We start from the raw sequence: 19,283 nt of genomic DNA, 5'->3' as shown, positions 1-19,283 counted from the left end.
GGGTGCAGAACAGGTGTCACAAGTTCTTCTTCCTTTTGTATCTGCTTGTTGGGTCAGGTACTGTTCTGGGGACTTTAGGGAGATGGGTTTAGTGGAAGCTGAGAGGCCCAATCCATTCTTCACAAAGTCTCAAAGTCCCCAGGCTGGCCTGAATTCACAGTGATACCTAGTTCACTTCCTGCTGCTAAGTCGCTTCAGCCGTGTCCGACTCTGTGCGACCCCATAGACGGCAGCCCACCAGGCTCCCCCGTCCCTGGGATTCTCCAGGCAAGAACACTGGAGTGGGTTGCCATTTCCTTCTCTAATGCATGAAAGCGAAAAGTGAAAGTGAAGTCGCTCAGTCGTGTCCGACTCTTCACGACCCCATGGACTGCAGCCTACCAGGCTGCTCCATCCATGGGATTTGCCAGGCAAGAGTACTGGAGTGGGGTGCCATTGCCTTCTCTGAGTTCACTTCCTAGCCTTTTCAGAAAATGGCATTACTGGTTTGGTGCAACTGAGCCCCCAGTGAAATGGGACTTGCTAAATTCTATGACATATTTCTCTAATAAACTCACACAAATATCTACAACACAGAATAGCCCCATCTAATAGTCCACTGGCTCAAAGTTTCTGTCTAAACCAATAGGTCCTCTTCTCTTTCCTTGTCTCCACCCAGCCTGTCACACTGTGTTGTCAGTGGGTAAATGGCTCACAGGCTGAGTGTAGTGGGGGACTCTGCCCTCCTGTCCAAGGAAAGGAGGAAGAAACAGCGAGGTAAAGTCAAAAGGTAGCACGGGAATTACTGACAGGTGTGATTTGTATGCAAATCTCAGACAAGCCCAGGACCATCATCTCAGGGCTCAGGAGAGCTGGGCTCCCCAAGTTCCCTGAATCCAATGACAGTTAGGGGCGAGAACTGAGGCAGAGGTGCAGGACTCCCCTTTCTCGAGGCTCCTCCCAGGCCTCCAGCCCCTCACTTCTCTCTATCCCTCACCCTTTCAGTTCATAGTAAGTTGCAGTAAAAAAAAAAAAAAAAAAGAAAGAAAGAAACAAAGAAAAAGGAATAAGATAAACCTGGCCCAGTCCTAATGCACTAAACTCTGCTTCCCCAGGTGCACAGGAAAATGAACCACGGCAGTGCCTCATTAGACCTTGTACTGAGCGGCCAAGTACTTCAGTTAATCAATCCATCATTTATCGACCATGGGTCTGCTATTTACCCAGCACCTACTGCAGATTTATTGAATGCCTGCCCCGTTAGGCACGGTAGAGGGGTAGAGGAGGGAGGCGGCAGGACCAAAGTGGTTGCAGCGGAGCCACCAGCCACTGCAGGCTAAGCTGGGGCTTCTGCTTCTTGAGGGAAAGGCCTCAAGCTTACTGTTTCTGCATCTGCAAGCCCAAAACTTAGGCAGCGCCAAAGCAAACTAGGAAGGGAGAGTCTCTTTATGGCAGCAGCTTCCAGCAGGGCCTTAAAGAATGGCCCATGGGAAGAGCTGTGAGGCTGTCTGGTTGGGAGGGGAGAGGGGCACCTTGCCTGTCCAGCAAGGGTCATGGGTCAGAAGGAGCTGGCTGGGATGGGGACAGCAAGGAACACTTTCCACGTATGAGAGGCCTGCTCTGGCTCTCCTCTTGTGGCCCCTCTCTGAGTCGGAGCAAGCATCCCTTCAGGGGCCTAGCTAGTCTTGGGTAGGTGGAGGCCTTCAGGGCCCAAGAGCAGAAAGGCACCCCTCAAGGATGCTTGCAGAAAGCCAATCAGAACCAAGAAGGCTAAGCGTGGGAGTGCAGTTGACAGTGGATGCCAGAGGAGTCTGGGGGTATGGCTTCACATCTGTGGATCTCTGGCCTCGGTCTCACCAGGCCTCTTCTGAGGGGGATAACAGAACCAGGATCATTTCAAGGCGCTGCCCTGAGAATACATATGTAGTGTAGTAGTGTTAGTTGCTCAGTTGTGCCTGACTCTTTGTGACTGCATGGATTTAGCCCACTAGGCTCCCCTGTCCATGGGATTCTCCAGGCAAGAATACTGGAGTGGGTTGTCATTCCCCTCTCCAGGGGATCTTCCCAACTCAGGGATTGAACCCAGGTCTCCTGCATTTCTGGCAGATTCTTAACTAGCTAAGCCATCAGGGAAGCCCAAGAATACACACACACACACACACACACACACACACACACACACACATTGCTCACCCAAATCTCTCTGGAAAAAAAGTTCCTGATGGCCCCACAGGGTGTCATTTTAGCTTATTTGTATCAATACCTTGGTCAAACCCTTCCTTCCCAGATGCCATATAAATGAAGGTCCTGGGGTTGGGCTGAGGAAGGAGGGAAGTCTCAAGCTGACAGGAAAGGAAAGGGAGCTGGAGTAGCAAAAAGGAAGCAGCCTTGGGTCATCTGGGGAAGCAGATTGCTGCTTATGGTCAGCACCTTGCTTTCTGGGGCCCTCGCACCGAGCTAATGTCCTGGGCATGCATGCCTACACCCTTTCCTATCAGTGCTCTGGGAAATTCACATTTAGGTTCATGAGCAGATTCAGTCAACAACAAATATTTCTCTCATGCCTTCCATGTGTCAGGCTAACAGTTCAGTTCAGTTCAGTTGCTCAGTCGACTCCAACTCTTTGTGACCCCATGAATCGCAGCACGCCAGGCCTCCCTGTCCATTACCAACTCCCGGAGTTTACTCAGACTCATGTCCATCGAGTCGGTGATGCCATCTAGCCATCTCATCCTCTGTCGTCCCCTTCTCCTCCTGCCCCCAATCCCTCCCAGCATCAGGGTCTTTTCCAATGAGTCAGCTCTTCGCATGAGGTGGCCAAAGTATTGGAGTTTCAGCTTTAGCATGAGTCCTTCCAATGAACACCCAGGACTGATGTCCTTTAGAATGGACTGGTTGGATCTCCTTGCAGTCCAAGGGACTCCCAAGAGTCTTCTCCAACACCACAGTTCAAAAGCATCAATTCTTTGGCACTCAGCTTTCTTCACAGTCCAACTCTCAGATCTATACATGACCACTGTTAGGCACTGGGAATAGAGTGGGGAACTCACAAAAAGCATGGCCACAGCCATCATGGAATAATAGAGTAAAGAGATGAACATTAACCAAAACAACCACACCAATGAATCTACTTACAAAGAAGTGCCAAGAGGGAAAAGGAATAAGCTCCTCCCTGAGAGTGTAACAAAGTATCAGACAAGGCTTCCTGAGGAAGTGATATTGAGCTAAAGAAATGAATCTCTGAATCTCTATGGCTGAAATTCTAATCATCAGACCCAAGCCTAAGGAGATATGTTTAGACAGAGGCTTTCTCAGAAACCCCTGAAGTCATGCCATAGCTACTCACACTCTTGGAAATATTTCTAGGCTATGAGTGGCCAGCAGGTCCAAAAGGGGAGGCCTGACAACATTCTGACAGGAGGAAGAGATGGGGGTTGAAGCCCACAGGGCAGCCAGTACTTAATGTCATCTTTCACTAAAAATAGTCCATGACGGTATGGAAATGCGTAAAGGCTGGCCCTGGGGACCAGTGATAAAACCTATGGTGGAGGAAAATTTGTTTTTGTAAATTATTTACTGTAAAGAAAAAAAGAACCACAGAGGGTCATCGGGCTTTTATTTTCCCTTTGCAGACCTCCTTTTATGTTGTGAATGCTTCTCATTGTACAGTGGCTGTGGGGCACAAAGCTTCAGGCTGCATTCGTTTCTGGGGCCCCAGGGTTAAATTTTCTGGGGTGCAAATGTCAGATAATTTGTCCAGGCTGAAAAACAGTCTGAATGCAGAAGGGAAGAGAAGCTTGCTTAGCCAGCTGGCTAACGCCTGGGACTTCAGGGAGCTGTGGGGCCAAACTAAAGGAGCCAAGATGATTGACTGAAGAGGAGCATAAGAATGGGCCAGACGGTGGTCAAAGAGAGGTTGATCTTCAAATATAAGAAAGTCACAACTCAGAGATGGTGACTAGCTGTTTCCAAACCACACTAGAAACAGAACGAGAGGAAATAGGCCTCTACTCTAGCATGAAGAACTGTGATTAGATAACAGAAAGAACTTCCTGACTACCAGCATGCAGAGAAGCTAGACAGAATTACCAAGGGATGTTACATAAAATACAAACATGGGGAAGGTGGTGACTAGTGATAAAAAACTGAATAAAAGTATGAGAGGGCTGGTAATAAGGATCATGGACAGAAGGGGTCAGACAGGTGGGGAAAGCAAAGGCATCAGATGCAGGCGCTTATAAGGAAAAGAAAAGTGCATGTGTGAGAGATGAATGGTTTTTTGAAAATACTTTCATAATAGAAACACATATGATATTTCCATTGGAAATGGAAGTGAAGTGAAGTGAAAGGCACTCAGTCATGTCTGACTCTTTGTGACCCCATGGACTATACAGTCCATAGAATTCTCCAGGCCAGAATACTGGAGTGAGTAGCCTTTCCCTTCTCCAGGGGATCTTCCCAACCTAGGAATCAAACCTAGGTCTCCCACAATTGCAGGCGGCTTTCTTAACAGCTGAGCCACAAGAGAAGCCCAAGAATACTGGAGTGGGTAGCCTATCCCTTCTCCAGGGGATCTTCCTGACCCAGGAATTGAACTGGGGTCTCCTGCATTGCAGGCGTATTCTTTACCAGCTCTTCTAGGACTGGAATCATGTGGGGGAACAGACTAAGGAGCTGTTAATTCCCCTCTGAATCTTTCAGCTTTCTTATCTCCTAGGCAGATTAGCTTCCGTGGGACATCCATCCTAATGGTTTAACAATTTTGGGGAGCATCTCAGTGTGGGAGGTCATTGAAATAAGACTTGCACACCCCAGGTGCTTGGGGAAGAGAAGGATTTCTTCTTCCACACACACGTGAAAATCAGACACGGGGAGAAAGTGGCAGCCAACAAGCCAGGCAGGATCCCCGTGGCAGGAAATTTACAATCTAGTAGTGGAGACAGACATCAAATAATAATTACACAAATAGCCATATCATTACAATTGATCATAATGAAGAAAAGGTGCAGGAAGCTGTGAGAACACTGGCTGAGTGGTGTTCTAATCCTTCCCACAGGATTAGAAAATTCACAAAAACAAAAGTTACCTTGTTAAAACCTTGGGCATTTTATCATTTATGTCCTTGAGGGATTCTTGCCCCAAATCAGTAGGAAGGAAAGTTCAAATGAACCCAGTCACTGCTAATACCCTAAGGTGTGGATTTTGAAGTTACTCTGGCTCACTGGGGTCTCAGATAGGAGCAAACCCCCAAGGAAATTTTCTCATTGCCAAGATCAAGCAGCCATTATTTAGGCAGAGTGATTGTCTAAGGGCCCTAATGGCCTATCAGCTGAAAATCAAGATCAGAAAGACTTTGAAGAGCTCTTCACCTGCCAGATGAACAGAGCGAATGTCAGTGAAGAGAATAAAGAACTAATGCACTGAAAATTATACTCAAAACTAGCCCCCCGAAATGACCATGTCTCCAAAATGCTATGTCTTCAGCCACCTATTCAGATGTGGGTGACTTTGCTGGTATGTTCTAGTATTAACTGCAAGATATGTCCATAGCTTTTTTTTTTTTTTTTAATTAATTTTATTTTATTTTTAAACCTTACATAATTGTATTAGTTTTGCCAAATATCAAAATGAATCCACCACAGGTATACATGTGTTCCCCATCCTGAATGTCCATAGCTTTTGAATGCTGGGGAGCCAAGATCCTAGAGGGTCAGGGCCCTATTCTGTTTTTCCTAGTTTTTCTCCCCATAGGGTGGGAGGTGCTGGCCTTTGTGGGGAGCTGGGGTGGGCTTATTCACCCTCAAAAGACCCTAGAGCAGCCACTGAGGAGTAGAGAAGGGCCTGACAGACTATGTGACGTTAGCAAGTGACTTCCCGACCTCAGTCTCCTCATTTAGAAAATGGCGGAAGTAAAAAAAGAAAAAGAAAATGGTGGAAGTGTGGTTGAGGGGTGGGGGTTAAGTGAGAGCACATTCCAGAAAGCACTCAGTGAAGAGAAGCCTACCTTATCATTAGGCAAATCATATGAAGAGCCAGAACAAAACCTTTTGGGACATGCTTTATCTCCCTCTTTCACCAGTCCCCTCACAGACCCCTCCCGTTGCTCTGTCAATTACACAACCTGTCCTGCCCAAAGCCAGCTAACACCTGCAGCCCAGTCTGGCAAGCTTTATCTCTGTCAAGGTTTGCTCTCTGAACCGTCTTCATTCACACTCAGGTGTAAGTGACTGACAAGGCTTCTAGTTTTACTTCTGTTTGCTAGGGACAAACTGCTGGGAGCTTTGACATTTTTACCAGAGATTGAAACCTGAAGAAGCATGAGGGTACCCTACTGGCACTGCTGGCAAATAGAGAAGGATTTCAGAGGGCAGTGAGACTGGGGACTGCCTCTTCAAGACCTTGAACTTCCATCTACCCAGTGTTGGGGGCTGGCACCTTCTGCCTTCACTTGCATCTTAGCCAGAGACAGAGGCTCAGAACTGGTAGGGTTTCTGCAGTCATTCAGTCTGACCCTCACCCTTTACAAATGAGGAAACTGAGGCCCAGAGATGGGTGGGTGCCTGTCACAAGCCAAATGGCCAATTAGTGACCAGCTGAAAAGAGAAACCATGTCTCCTGATTCTCTAACCCAATGGTCTTATGACTTCTCATCTCTAGATGGCTGTGCATATCCCATCCCAGTAGGTACACAGCATCTCCCTGCCAAGAGACCAGCTTTGGGTTTCCCTGATGCCCAAATGGTGGTTTTCTATTTGATTTTATTTAATGGAATTGACCAGTGGTTTGGGTGTTATGGAGTCCCAGCCCTGGAATTCTGCTTCTGTTCAGACTGGGGCTTCACACCACAGCCACAGTCATGCAAGGGGGACAGAAAGGCTTGCTGTTCGGGTTGGAAAAGAAATAAGTTGCTGAAACATTGGTCTTTTTGAAAGTTCCAGCCACAGGGGCTGGCTGGCAGAGCCACTGTCTGGGCTCCCCTGGAGGATCCAGCCCTCCCCTTCAGTCTGAGAGTTAGTTTAGGAAGCTGGCCCGGCCTCAGCAGAAGATCTGGAGGGCAGCACTTGCCCCAGGAGCTCCAGCCTTCCCTCAGAGCCTGGGAGCCCCCGAAGGCACTCGGGGCCAGGAACTTCCTCCCGCCTCCACAATTGAGCCAGCCCAGGCTGGCCCCGAGGCTCCCTGAGCACTTTTTCTTCTGAGCCTGGGAAAGAGTTTCCAGTTGATCCCGCCCTAGCCCGGCAGCTATAGAGGGAGAGCTAGAGGGAGAGCTAGAGCATGAGAGGGAGGTACAGAGAGAGAGAGAAAGGAACCAACCCCAGCCAGGCAAGAGAGAGAGAGAAACCAACTCCAGTCAGGCAATCAAGATTTCCCTGGGCAACAGTGACAATGAAGGGGGAAAGGCTGGAGGAGCCTCAGCTCATGGAAGAGCCCCAGCTTGTAGAGGATCCTGAATTCATGGAGGAGGCACAGTTCCTGGAGGAGCTACAGCTTGAGGTTGTAGAAAGTGGGTCAGATTTGGATCCAGAAGATCTGGGTTCAAGTCCCGACTTTGCCACCAATCTGATGCTTGAGCTTGAGTAAGTAACTCCCTGCCCTTCTGTGGCCTGCTTTCCCTACTTACAAAATGAGAGAGGGGAGAGAGAAAATGGGTTTATTGACTCTCTTCCAATTCAGATATTCTGGAAGATCACACCTCTAGCATCTTGGTGTATAGATGGGATGTGTGGACACATGAATATGTCATTGATTCACATAAGCAAGAAAGGGAAAGGAGAAGATGGTAAATGTGTAAAAAGTCATAACTCCAAGAGAGGATCTAGGCTGAATAGAACATTAGGGTCCACTTTGAAAACTCAAGGATGATGGACTTGGAATGATTTAGTAACGAGAATCAAGGTGTTTGGGGGTGTGGTCAAGGTATAGTTGCTAATGAGTTCTCCGCCAAATGTCTCCCAGTGACCCCTTTAGCCCCAAAGCTCAGCTCCTCAACCCAGAATGAGTTTCTTGAGTTCTTCATGTGTGTCTTTGGATAAATTACCATTTGAACTAGCGGGATTTTCTGGTCTTGGATGTTTGCACCCCATCTAAAAGACTACCTAAGAAGAAGGACTAGACTGGTCCTTTGTCTTAGAAATCTGGTTTCTTGGTAAAGCCCCACTTTTCACCAGAACCACCGCTGCATGACTCAATGCAGGGCCCTTTGAGAATTTGACTGCTGCTATAAATAGCTGCTCTCCCCCTCACTTATGCACAGATGAGCCACCAGAAACCAATCTGCTTGGTGAAAGTCAGTGTTTGGTACATTTCACTGCATTCTGATTCCTTTACAGTGGACCATGTCTCCCTGGATTATATGATGAGGGTCCATAGCCATAGTAGGTGACACTTCACTAACCAGAGAGTGCTCCTTGCCAGGAGAGGCTTGAGAGCTCAGGGCTCCCTCCATGGCAGATCTTCTCCAATGTCCTCTGCCAACTGTGTACCCACCAGCCTCTCTACTGAAGTGGGGAGGGTGAGTAGAAGAGAAGCCGGCCCCGCCTGTCAGGCACCTGCCTACCGCCCTAGTGCCCTCACCCTCAGAGTCACACACTCTGCTTCCTTTGCTGCTAGCTAGCCCTCCTTATTCTTAGCTCAGTTTGTTCGACAATCATTTCTTGTCCCTCAGTTAATCAGTCATAGAGTCCGGTGGTTGCAGGGGATCTTAGAATTCCCACAGGGAATAGTGCTGCACTATATAGAGCCCTAAGGTCCTCCTTGGTGCCTTGGGGTCTGAAGGGAAAGAACAGAGAAAGGGAGGAGAGAGTTGAGGGCAGAGGAAGAGAGGCCGGGGTGAAAGTGAATTTGAAGGGAAGGAGAAGAAGAATGAGTTGAGAGGACACAAAGAAAGACAGGAGGCATTGTGCCACCGCCCTCATCTCCAAATAGAGGTTACACCTCCAAACAAGCAAGGTCACAAATAAAAATCTGTGTGTGTCTTTTAAACTTGAAGGGGTTTGGGTCTTCACCTGGTTTAATTTTCTTCACCACAGTATTTTCAAGCTCGACTGACCTGAACTGGAAAGCATCTCCCAGTGGGTAGTGGAAGTTAGGGAGCTCTGGGAGCCTGGAGAGTGGAACGGGCAGATCTCCCTGCCTCAGCCCTGCCTCCCTCAGAGCAGTTTTGTTTCTGGGGACTTTGCATTCAGAGACCCTGACAGAGTCCAAGTTAGATGGGGTGGGGGCGGGGGATTGTGGAATGGGGAATGATTATCTGTTTAATAACAGCAAAAAGGACTCTAAGCCCCTAAAGGGCCTTAACTCTCCAGCAGAAACAGGAATCTTGTAAAGCATCCCCAGGGGGTGGACACACTGCTTCAGCCTGTAGGCATCTACCCACAAGCGGGTTCCCTTGTTGGTCAGCCCTGATTGTTAGATAGTCCTTGTGTTTAGCCCACATTGGCACAATCTTTCTGGCCTGCAGAACACTTTGGCCCCACTGCTCATGTTCTTGCTGTAGGCTTCCTTTGTCTCCTGACCACCTGGGGAGCCAGCTCAGAGAAAGGGGCGTTGCCAGCCTCCCAGGGAAGACGGTGTTCCCAGCTCGGGGCACCACGCACTCCACGCTTCTCAGCCAGAGGTGGCTGGGCCCCGTGTAAGCACTGGGCTGGACAGGCAGGCTACTGATGTGGGCTTGGGGGCACTCCAGCCAAAGCAGCCCCTGGGGCCAAGGCTGAGGAAGTCCGCTCCACAGAGGGCACTGTCCAAGTTAAGTGAGGTCTAGTGAGGAATTCTCAGCGGGAAAATAGCTTGAGGGAAGGAGCACTTGACCAAGAATAAGGGCCCTGTGTTCTGCTGCAAACTGCAGCCTTGGCCAGGGTTGGCACCTGAAAGGAGGAAAACAGTAAGGGCCGGGGCCCTAGCCCTAGAGGAAGGCGTGACGGAAGCAGGCTCAGGATGGCATCCCGGCCATTCAGCCCTCTAAAGCCCTGCCGGCTTTACATTGCGGGAGGAAATAAAGCCATGCTTGTTGGCGGTGGGGACCTTCTGCGTGCATTATACAGAAAGCACTGTTCCCCCCAAGCACGGTAAACAGGCGCTGGTGGTATGCAAGACCATTTTAGGTGGTACGTGGACTTTTTCTATTTTTATAGCTATTTATTTATTCAACATGTATGGAGGGGGAGGAGTGCGTCTAACACATACACTATATGATTTCTAAAATATTCTTGAGCTGGAAGCAGTTTTAAAAAATGAATCTCCTGTAAGCTGTTTTAGAGAAAATGTTAAATAAATAAGGTTTCCCATGTGGCTTAGTGGTAAAGAATCCACCTGCCCATGCAGGACACTTGGGTTCCATCCCTGGGTCGAGAAGATCCCCTGGAGAAGTAAGTGGCAACCCACACCAGTATTCTTGCCTGGGAAGTCCCATGGACAGAGGAGCCTGGTGGGTTGCAGTCCATGGGGTTGCAAAAGAGTCGGTACACGGCCTAAATCTTGAAAGTGGTAGGCAAATCACTGGATTTGGGGAGATTAGGCCATGTTTGAGGACCACCAGTATTGTTCTTTATTTGTTGTTGTTTAGTCAGTCGCTCAGCCGTGTACCGACTCTTTTGCAACCCCATGGACTGCAACCCACCAGGCTCCTCTGTCCATGGGACTTCCCAGGCAAGAATACTGGTGTGGGTTGCCACTTACTTCTCCAGGGGATCTTCTCGACCCAGGGATGGAACCCAAGTATCCTGCATGGGCAGGTGGATTCTTTGCCACTAAGCCACATGGGAAACCTTATTTATTTAACATTTTCTCTAAAACAGCTTACAGGAGATTCATTTTTTAAAACTGCTTCCAGCTCAGGAATATTTTAGAAATCATACAGTGTATGTGATCCTCTTATCCATATACCGGAGAAGGCAGTGACAACCCACTCCAGTACTCTTGTCTGGAAAATCCCATGGACCGAGGAGCCTGGTGGGCTGCCATCTATGGGGTCGCACAGAGTCGGACACGACTAAAGTGACTTAGCAGTTAGCAGTATCCATATACGGGCTTTCCTGGTGGCTCAGCTGGTAAAGAATCCACCTGCAATGCTGGAGACCTGGATTTGATCCCTGGGTTGGGAAGGCCCCCAGGAAAAGGGAACAACTACCCACTCCAGTATTCTGGCCTGGAAAATCTCATGGACTATCCATGGGGTTGCAAAGAGTTGGACACGACTGAGCGACTTTCACTTTTTAACTTATCCATGTACACCTAGCTTGAAGGCCCCCTCTGACAGCCCACTTCCAAGTGTAAGAACACTCTGCTATTTTTATATCTCTGGTGTCCTGCTCTGCCCTGTGACACTCAACACTCCAAATCAGCAGCAGGCCTTTCCCCTGGCTCCAGGGCACCGCCTCTACCACACTCTGGGACACAGTCGCTGAGAAGTTGGTGGGGCTGTCCTCACCACCTTCCACTGATTTCTTCTCAGCATTGTTCACAGGCATAGTCAGCTCCAACTTAAGGAGTATTTCCGGGAAGTAAGTCAAAGAGGTTCCAATCTTTCTCTGAATGCACAAAGCCCCAGTAGAAGGACAGGAAATATGTCACTGTGGCAATTTCACACGGACTGGCGCTGATTTCTGGACAGATTCAGGCAAGATTTGGTGGGAAATTTGTATAAAATCAAACTGTACAAGAGGGTTCCCATTTCTATGAAGAATTTGTGATGGGCCCCTTCCTCCTTCCATTGCTCTGAGATAGGGAACATGATTATTAGTTCTGCTTCCTCCTGGGGCTCACCTTGCGGATTGTGAGGTGAGCCCTAGAAGGAAATGGAAAGGTGATCAAGGTTTTGGGTCTGTTCTCCTACCTTCCGCCTGGACTGTACCACAGGAGCCTTGCATGTCTTTGCTATGTTGTCCTTGGAACTGTCTTTAGCCAAAGACTCAAGCCGAGACAGCTGAGCTTCCAACACCTTTAAGAAAGGAAATACTACACAACATCCTTTGGTGGTCCAGTCCAGTGTTTAACAACCTTTGCTCTCTGAGACTATTCCTCCCAAATTTTGTCCTCCTGCTTTCTGATCCACCTCAGTATGCTTAATGGTAGTTCTGATGCCCTTTGTCAGCTTTCTTTTCCAAATTAACAAAATCTATTATAAAAAATTTGAACCAGCTTGTATTTCTCTATCCCTTAGACAATCTCCAAATTCTTTATCAGAAACTTCATTATGTCCTCTGTAACAGCTTTAGCCGGTCACCCCCATCTCTATTCTTACCAGTGACACACATTTTGCAAGATGGCAGGTTTGGAAAAGAGCAAAATTAACCGAACCTCAGAGGACCTAATCACCTGTCCTAACTCCCTGAGCTAGCTGTCCCACAGGAGACTGGAGCAGTATAGGGTTTCATTAGTGGCCAATGGCCATGGAATAGAGAAGGAAGATGACCTCAGAGTTCCTACAGGCTCCTTCTCTATTTAGAGCATCCACGATCATGCTGGATGTTCCTTAATAATACTAAATTGTGTACTTCTAATTCATTGCAGCCTCTGTCTTTAGCCACATAGATCCATTCTTGTATCCGTCTCATTTTGGTTGTTCTTATATTCATTATCCACATTGGGGATTATTCATAGGAGTCACTGACTCCTAGGTTGCTAGCACACCCCCACCTGAGTGAGCTGCTCTCTGGGTACTCAGGCATGCAGAGTCACTTTGACACCAGTCCAAGTCAAACATAAATAAAAAAGAGTCTTGCAAAAAGAAATCATCCACTCACACACAGATTCCAGATACAATTACAGTTGAATTTCATGTAGATGGGGTAACATGGGACCTGTGGCATGGATAATCCAAAATAAAAGTTATACCCCCCAGAAATCATGTATAGCTAGCTTTTAAATTGCAGTATGGGCCTAGTTTTTTTTTTTTTTTTTTTTCCAGTAGTTCTGCTTTCCTAATTATTTGGGCCAATATGAAAGTGAGCCTGCATTCCTGGAGTATACAGAAACTAGGAGAAGAACCTGGGTGTAGGGAGAAGCTAAGCTGAGACCAAGTGTTGCCACAGACATTTCTCAAAGTGGAAAAGCCTCCCAGAAATACTTGGGAGTTGGCTTTCAGAAATCTTCTCTGTGTGTCTTAGGCACGTGTCATATGGTTGTTTATGCAACGGACTTGTCCAGGAAGGTCTAAGGGGCCTGTCTGCGGGTATCTAGTTTGCTTTGGGGAGACACAGAGCCAGGGAGTTGACCAGAAATCACAGTTCTATTCTCCTTCCTCACCATAGCCTGATGGCTGTTGCACTGTGCCTGGTCTGGTCACCTGACCTGAGCAAGTCTGAAGGAGGTGGTGCAATTCATCTGAAGAAAATCACGTCTGAGACAGGAAGGGGCACGGCAGCCTCTTCAGCCAAGGATTTATGTATCTGTCACAGGAGGGAAGTGTGAGCTGAGAAATGACTCCCAGAAGTGCTAGAACTGGAAGAGGCAGCACTGCTACCTTTCACAGTCAGTAGTGTATTCATGCGGAATCTGGGCTACCTCAGGAGGCCAGCGTCCTGGCCCTTCCTCCCTTCCTGGAGTCCATCCTCCCTCCTTGCTCGCCTCCTCCCTGCCTTGCTCCTTGCTCCGCATACACTTAAGGAAACAGAGCAGAGCTGGCCAGGTGCGTCCCACCAGGGGCCAAGCTGTAGGTGAAGGAAAGAGGCTTGCTACTGCTTTTTGCCTAGCAGTGAGAAGCCAAGGGGACAGAGCTCAGATCCTTGAGCCAGCCATAACCCCTTGCAGCTGATGTCATGTCACCATGCCAGGCACTGTAGCAATCTAGGTGAATGGGGTTCCTCTGGTCCCTGCAGCCCACAGAGGTCAGGGGGTTCATTCAATCTGGCTCTATCTACCCTTAATTCTTTGCGGATTTTGTGAATCGATTTTTGCATTTTTACCTACCGGGTGCGTTTTGGCTATGGGCCTCGGCAACATCATTAGGCTCTCGTGGTATCTCTGGGGAATAGAAGATGGGCTGCAGGACTCCATCTGTTGGGCTCTATTGCCTGGATAACTTCTAGCCTCTCCAGTGCCAAGGCACCCCAGCTGCAACATCCAACCCACTGCTCAGGTCTGTTCCTGGCACCGATGGAAACAGACTCCTGGCATCTAAGTGGAGCTCTTTGTGTGTTCCTTTCCTATTCTTTGTGTCCAGGGCAGGGGCTTGGCCAAGGGAGCAGATTCCCCGCCATGACAAAGACCAGGTGATGGTGGTCACACTCTTCTCAGGAAGCAAGGAGTGGGCCACACCAGGCCTTGAAGGGTGAGTGACACCCTGGCTCATGATCTCGGCCCTCCTCACCAGCACATGCTCCCTTGGTTAAGTGGGAGGCGATGAGTCTGAATTCTGGGGAAATGCCTCTCTCTGGAGAGGAGATTTTATCTCCTTTGTTGTAAACCTAAATGTCAAATCTGAAACATTCTCAGCCTGGATAGAGGAAGCAGGCACATTCCTCAGAAAATGGCCAACTGGGTAGAATTTGGTTTTGACCCTCTTTCTTCTCCCCCATTCTGCTTTCTAGCACAAGCTCCCTCAAACTCCCCCCAGCTGCTCAGGGTGATAGATAGCACATGTTCCAGAACTTTCCTGATCTCCCTGTCTCTTAACCATTCCCCTCTAGGAAGCTTAGTACTGCTTCTGCTAATGTGATACTGTGAATCCAGCCAAGGTGTAAACAGCTGGTAGTAACTGAACGTGCTTCCCCTGCCCAAGTCACAGTTCTCTTTAGACCTGGACCTTTGCCAAGAGTAAGCACTGTGAGAACTGCAGGCTTAACTAGGGGCTAGCAGAGCTGACCTTTTGCGGCAACGTTCCTCTGACCTTTACCTCTCAAATCATACCAAGCAGGCAGCTACCCTCTCCATCCACGTATAAAACCATCCCTGGGGATGCTGTTGACGTTAGCAGAGGGGACTGGGAGAGTCCTGGCTGTGCCCTGACCCTACCCTCATAGAAGCCCAGACAGAGGAGGAGGGCTCCAGCTGAGCCTAAATTCGGCCTAGGCCCCTGTGCCCTCCCCCGAAGTGGCAAAGTAGTAAAGAATCTGCCTGCCAATACAGGAGACTCAGGAGACGCCCCTTGGTCGGGAAGATCCCCCAGAGGAAGAAATGGCAACCCATGCCAGTATTCTTGCCTGGAGCATCCCATGGACAGAGGAGCCTGGTGGGCTAGTCTATAGGGTCGCAAAGAATCAGACGCAACCTAGCATGCACACCTTCCCACCACCAGCCAGGCAGGCTCTTTTGGAAGATGCTAGGAAGAGACTAGAAATCCTTCCTGGCTGTGTGTGTGTCTGTGTGTGTACTTGATTTAAATATCCTTGTAATAGCAAAACCATCCTCATTTGAAGGGAGGAGCTCTAACCACTTACAGAGCAAGGGTTACAGTCCTTCTGAGGGGTCTGTTGCAAAGCTATTTTTGGCTCATTTGCTCTTCTTTCCTCCTGGAGTCCTGTTCCTCCCCAGGCCCCTCAGGAACCCCCCTCTCTGCCTCCTTCCCAGTGTCTGTGCTCACACAGGCTTATGCAGGGGAAGTAACCTCTAGCCAAGTGATTCTCTCATCCAACACATTTTCCGAGATGGTCCCACTGCTCCTTTACAGAAGAGTGGGGACAAAGACTGTCTGGGCTGGTGTAACGACCTCTTCCCCTCCGCCCAAGCACACCGGAATTCCAAATACTCTCGTTTCCTTCGAGCGCAAATGGCTTTTGCTGCTGATCCTTCTGCTCTGGGTTACCCATTTCCTGCTCAACCCTGGCACAGAGAACGTGTCTCTGTAGCAGCTACCTCAGGGTAATTTGAGAAGGAGCTCTAGGCCACCACATGTGGAAAAGGAATCAGAGAAGACACATGTGGAATAAGAATCTCCTCAAGAAAGATGTTGGACTTTTGCAAAGGGCCTGAATAATACAGAAGTACCAGCACCGGATGTTTCTCTGGTGCCAGCATCATTTAGTCTAAGGTGATTTTATTGTTATTATTATTATTATTATATCCTCCCAGTTCCAGAGACTCAAAAGAAATCCCTGACACTGTTCCATCTGCCTTAGGGAGTCAGCAACCACTCATGTCCTGGCCGTGTGAAAGTCTTCGGCACACATACCCCTATTGCATCTGGAACATTCAGCTTGTACCTGTGGTATCTGATTGCTTTCTGCCTACTCAGTCAACTGTGCCCTGTCGCTGAGCCTGTTTGGGTGGGGAGGGTGGGAAAATGGAGCAAGCACTCCAGGAGGAAGCCTGCTGTCTCCCCGCCCCCTCCCCAACTCTTTAGCTCTCCCTCCTTGTTCTGTGTCTCAGGTGTCTGGACTCTAGTCCTGACCAGGCCCAACACCCCCTGCTCAGAATGCCAGGTCCATAGTTGTGCTCACCTGTGTGTCCGCCGCTCCTCCTCTGCCCAGTCCCCAGAGTTGGTGGTAGCTTGCTGTCTGTCTGGCCACTGAGCCCACCTAAAGATGTCTGGCCAGTTCCTTCTGGCCTTTTCCTCATCGCATGCCAAGGATGCTCATGGGCTGGAAAGAGCTGCTCCAGCAGACTCCTTCCCCCTCAAAGCAAAGTGAGAAAGCAGGAGACCTGCTCACATTCATTTGGTCCCATCCTTTGTTTCACCCATTTCTGCATGTGTGCATGTTAGTTGCTTCAGTGGTTTCTGACTCTTTGCAGCCCTCTGGACTGTAGCCCACCAGGCTCCTCTGTCCATGTAGATTCTTCAGGCAAGGATATTGGAGCAGGTTGAAATGCCCTCCTCCAGGGGATCTTCCTGACTTGGGGATCAAACCCACATCTCTTTATGTCTCCTGCATTGGCAGGCAGATTCTTTACCAACAGCGCTACCTGGGAAGCCCCTTCACCCATTTCTAGACCCATGTTTTTCTGTAGCACTGATTTTGGAGCACTGATTCACAAAACTTCAGCCCTGGGCTTCCCTGGTGGCTTAGTCAGTAAGGAATCTGCCTGGATCGGGAAGATCCCATGGAAAAAGGAATGGCTACCCACTCCAATATTCTTGCCTGGAGAATCCCATGGACAGAGGAGCCTAGCAGGCTACAGTCCATGAGGTCGCAAGGGTTGGACACAACTTATTAAACCAAACCAAACCAAACCAAACCATTCTAGGGTAACCTCAGAATGCAGGCCTGGGGCCCAGACAAAAGCTGCTGAGTAAACTAAAGGTTTTGCCCCCAGTTCTGCCTTTCTATGGCATTCTTCCATCCCCCTTTTCTGTGCCCTGTACTCCCTCGCTCCAGTGCCCAGACTATGGCTGTCCCCTGTGTGTCTGGAGCCCCAGATGCCAGGCAAGAGCACCCACTCTACACTGAGGATTTTTCCATGTGCTCCTTTGGAGCCCTAGGGACACACCAGAGTGATCTTGAGGGCAAGTAGAGACTCCAGCCAGTGGGATTCCATGGGCATCATCCCAACTTCAACTCGAGTAGCTCTGCTCTCATGTTTTATAAACTGAGTTTTCCATATGAGACTCTGTTTGAAGGAAAAGGTTGCCTTTTTTAAGGAAAAAAATCACAACCCTAGGCCTTTCTCTCTCCATACCAAATTAACCTACTCCTTCCTTGTCCTCTTTCCTCTGGCTTGAACTTTGCTAGGGGACAATGGGGGTAATGCTAATCAAAGAACCACCCCCACGGATGTGTTAGGTGACTACAGGCCAGCTGGCAGTGCCAGTGTCTTCACCCAGTGAAGATGGTGATGAGAGCAGGCAAGTTGGCACTCTGCTCCCCCTCGCCTCACGTGGCTACCTCCTTACCCATCATTAATAATAATCCCTTGCATTTGCATAGCACTTGACAATTTCCAAAGAACTTTCACAGACTTTATCTTATTTGATCCTCTGAAAAGCCTGTGAAGGCCGCCAGGGCAGGGGCTGTTATTTACATTTTACAGACTCAGGAGACTCTCGAGACCATTTAATCATTGGTCTCTCTGAAGAGCTTGCTAAAGGGAACTAGTCAGTATGAGCTTAAGGGCCAGTTAAAAGGAATGAGAGTTGGAACAAGTGTTATAAAAAGAATGATGGGGGAGGGAGATGAGGCTGAAGGGAACAGCAGAACCCACAGTGCCACCGGATCCCCCGGCTTGGTTTGTGAAACTTTTCAGAAATAGACTGGAGCTTTGGCAGGGGCCAACCCAAGGAAACAGAGAGATTTCCCTCCTCTGTGACTCTGACTACTGCCCCCATCTTGTCTCAGCCCCATTTTACAAAGTTGACCTGGTCACGCAACTCTCTTGGGGGTCAGGAAGCAGAATGTCAAGTCCTAGAACCGGAAAGGCCCACAGAGATCATCTAGTCCCACCTCTCACGTTATAGGACAGGAAACAGAAGCCCAGAGACAGAAAAAGTCTCGTCCAAGGTCACCCAGAGAAGCAGAGACAGAGCTGAGTTGATACCAAGATACTTGCAATCCATAGTGCTTTCCGCTATAATCCTCTGCTGCTGCTGCTGTGTGTATGTATGTGTGTGTAGGGGAGTGTATGCAGAGGTGTGAAGGAGGGCTGTGTGCTGTGCCCAAATGCCTGTCTGGTGAACCACTGTGGCCTGGACTTTGTACCTATGTGCAGTGGCTGGGGTTTCAAGCCATTTGTAGGGCCTGGCGTATGATAGGGTGTGAGAAAGACAGAGTTCAGGGTTTCTCTCCCAAGGGGATTCGCCCATATAAACTGCTCCAGGTAATTAAGATCCCAGAAGAATTGGCAGCTGCCTGCTGAACAAATTAGACTCTGCCTTTATGGGCATGTTCTGTGCTGGAGATCAGAGGGCCCTCCCTGATGTTTGGTTCATTAGTCATTGTTCCCTGTCAGAGCAGGCACTCAGAAAATTGGATGTCTGGCAACAGCCTGTATTCAGAAATTAAATAGCAGAAGCAGCAATGGCAAGAGCGAGTGTCTGGGACTGTGCTCCATGCACAGTAGGTCCTTGGAAAATGCTTGTTAGCTAACTAATGAACTAAGTAAAGAAAGCCTTTAGTCCTCTGTACTATTCAGAATGAAACAGTGTCAATAACAGATCTGATTGCTTTTCAGCTGAGCCACATTTGAACTTTTTTAATGGGCAGGCTGTTGGGGCCAGGATAAAAAGTAACTGGACCATAGACTTCCTATGCAGATGGCACTGCACAGATCACAGTGCCCACCACTTGAATCTTAGATCTAATAAACTAACTGTACCCTGTCAGCTTGCCCATGACTTCCTTTTGGTTGAATCCAAAAGCGTTTTCCCAATTCTAGTCTTCTTTGGCTAGCACAGAGGCAGCCTTGTGAGGATGACAGTAAGGTTCCAGAGCATATATGGA

General features: G+C 48.7%; 1 protein-coding gene across 4 annotated transcripts in view; it reads left to right on the top strand.

The window, feature by feature from the left end:
• TSC22D3 (TSC22 domain family member 3) overlaps positions 1-19,283 on the top strand; it is a 66,524-nt gene that overhangs the window by 10,137 nt on the left and 37,104 nt on the right. Inside the window, exon 1 of one of the 4 annotated variants that reach the window (XM_070783759.1) lies at positions 7,348-7,553. The exons of the other annotated variants lie outside the window; for them this stretch is intronic. Within the exon in view, the coding sequence (XP_070639860.1) occupies positions 7,363-7,553 (191 nt within the window). The 5' untranslated portion in view covers positions 7,348-7,362. Of the gene's footprint in view, positions 1-7,347; positions 7,554-19,283 lie in introns of those variants that run through there. 4 annotated transcript variants of the gene reach the window in all.

The sequence above is a fragment of the Bos indicus genome, chromosome X (assembly GCF_029378745.1).
Source record: "Bos indicus isolate NIAB-ARS_2022 breed Sahiwal x Tharparkar chromosome X, NIAB-ARS_B.indTharparkar_mat_pri_1.0, whole genome shotgun sequence".
Classification (NCBI taxonomy): domain Eukaryota; kingdom Metazoa; phylum Chordata; class Mammalia; order Artiodactyla; family Bovidae; genus Bos; species Bos indicus.
The sequence above is the reverse complement of the archived record's forward strand: the minus strand, read 5'-3'. Positions and strand labels throughout refer to the sequence as shown.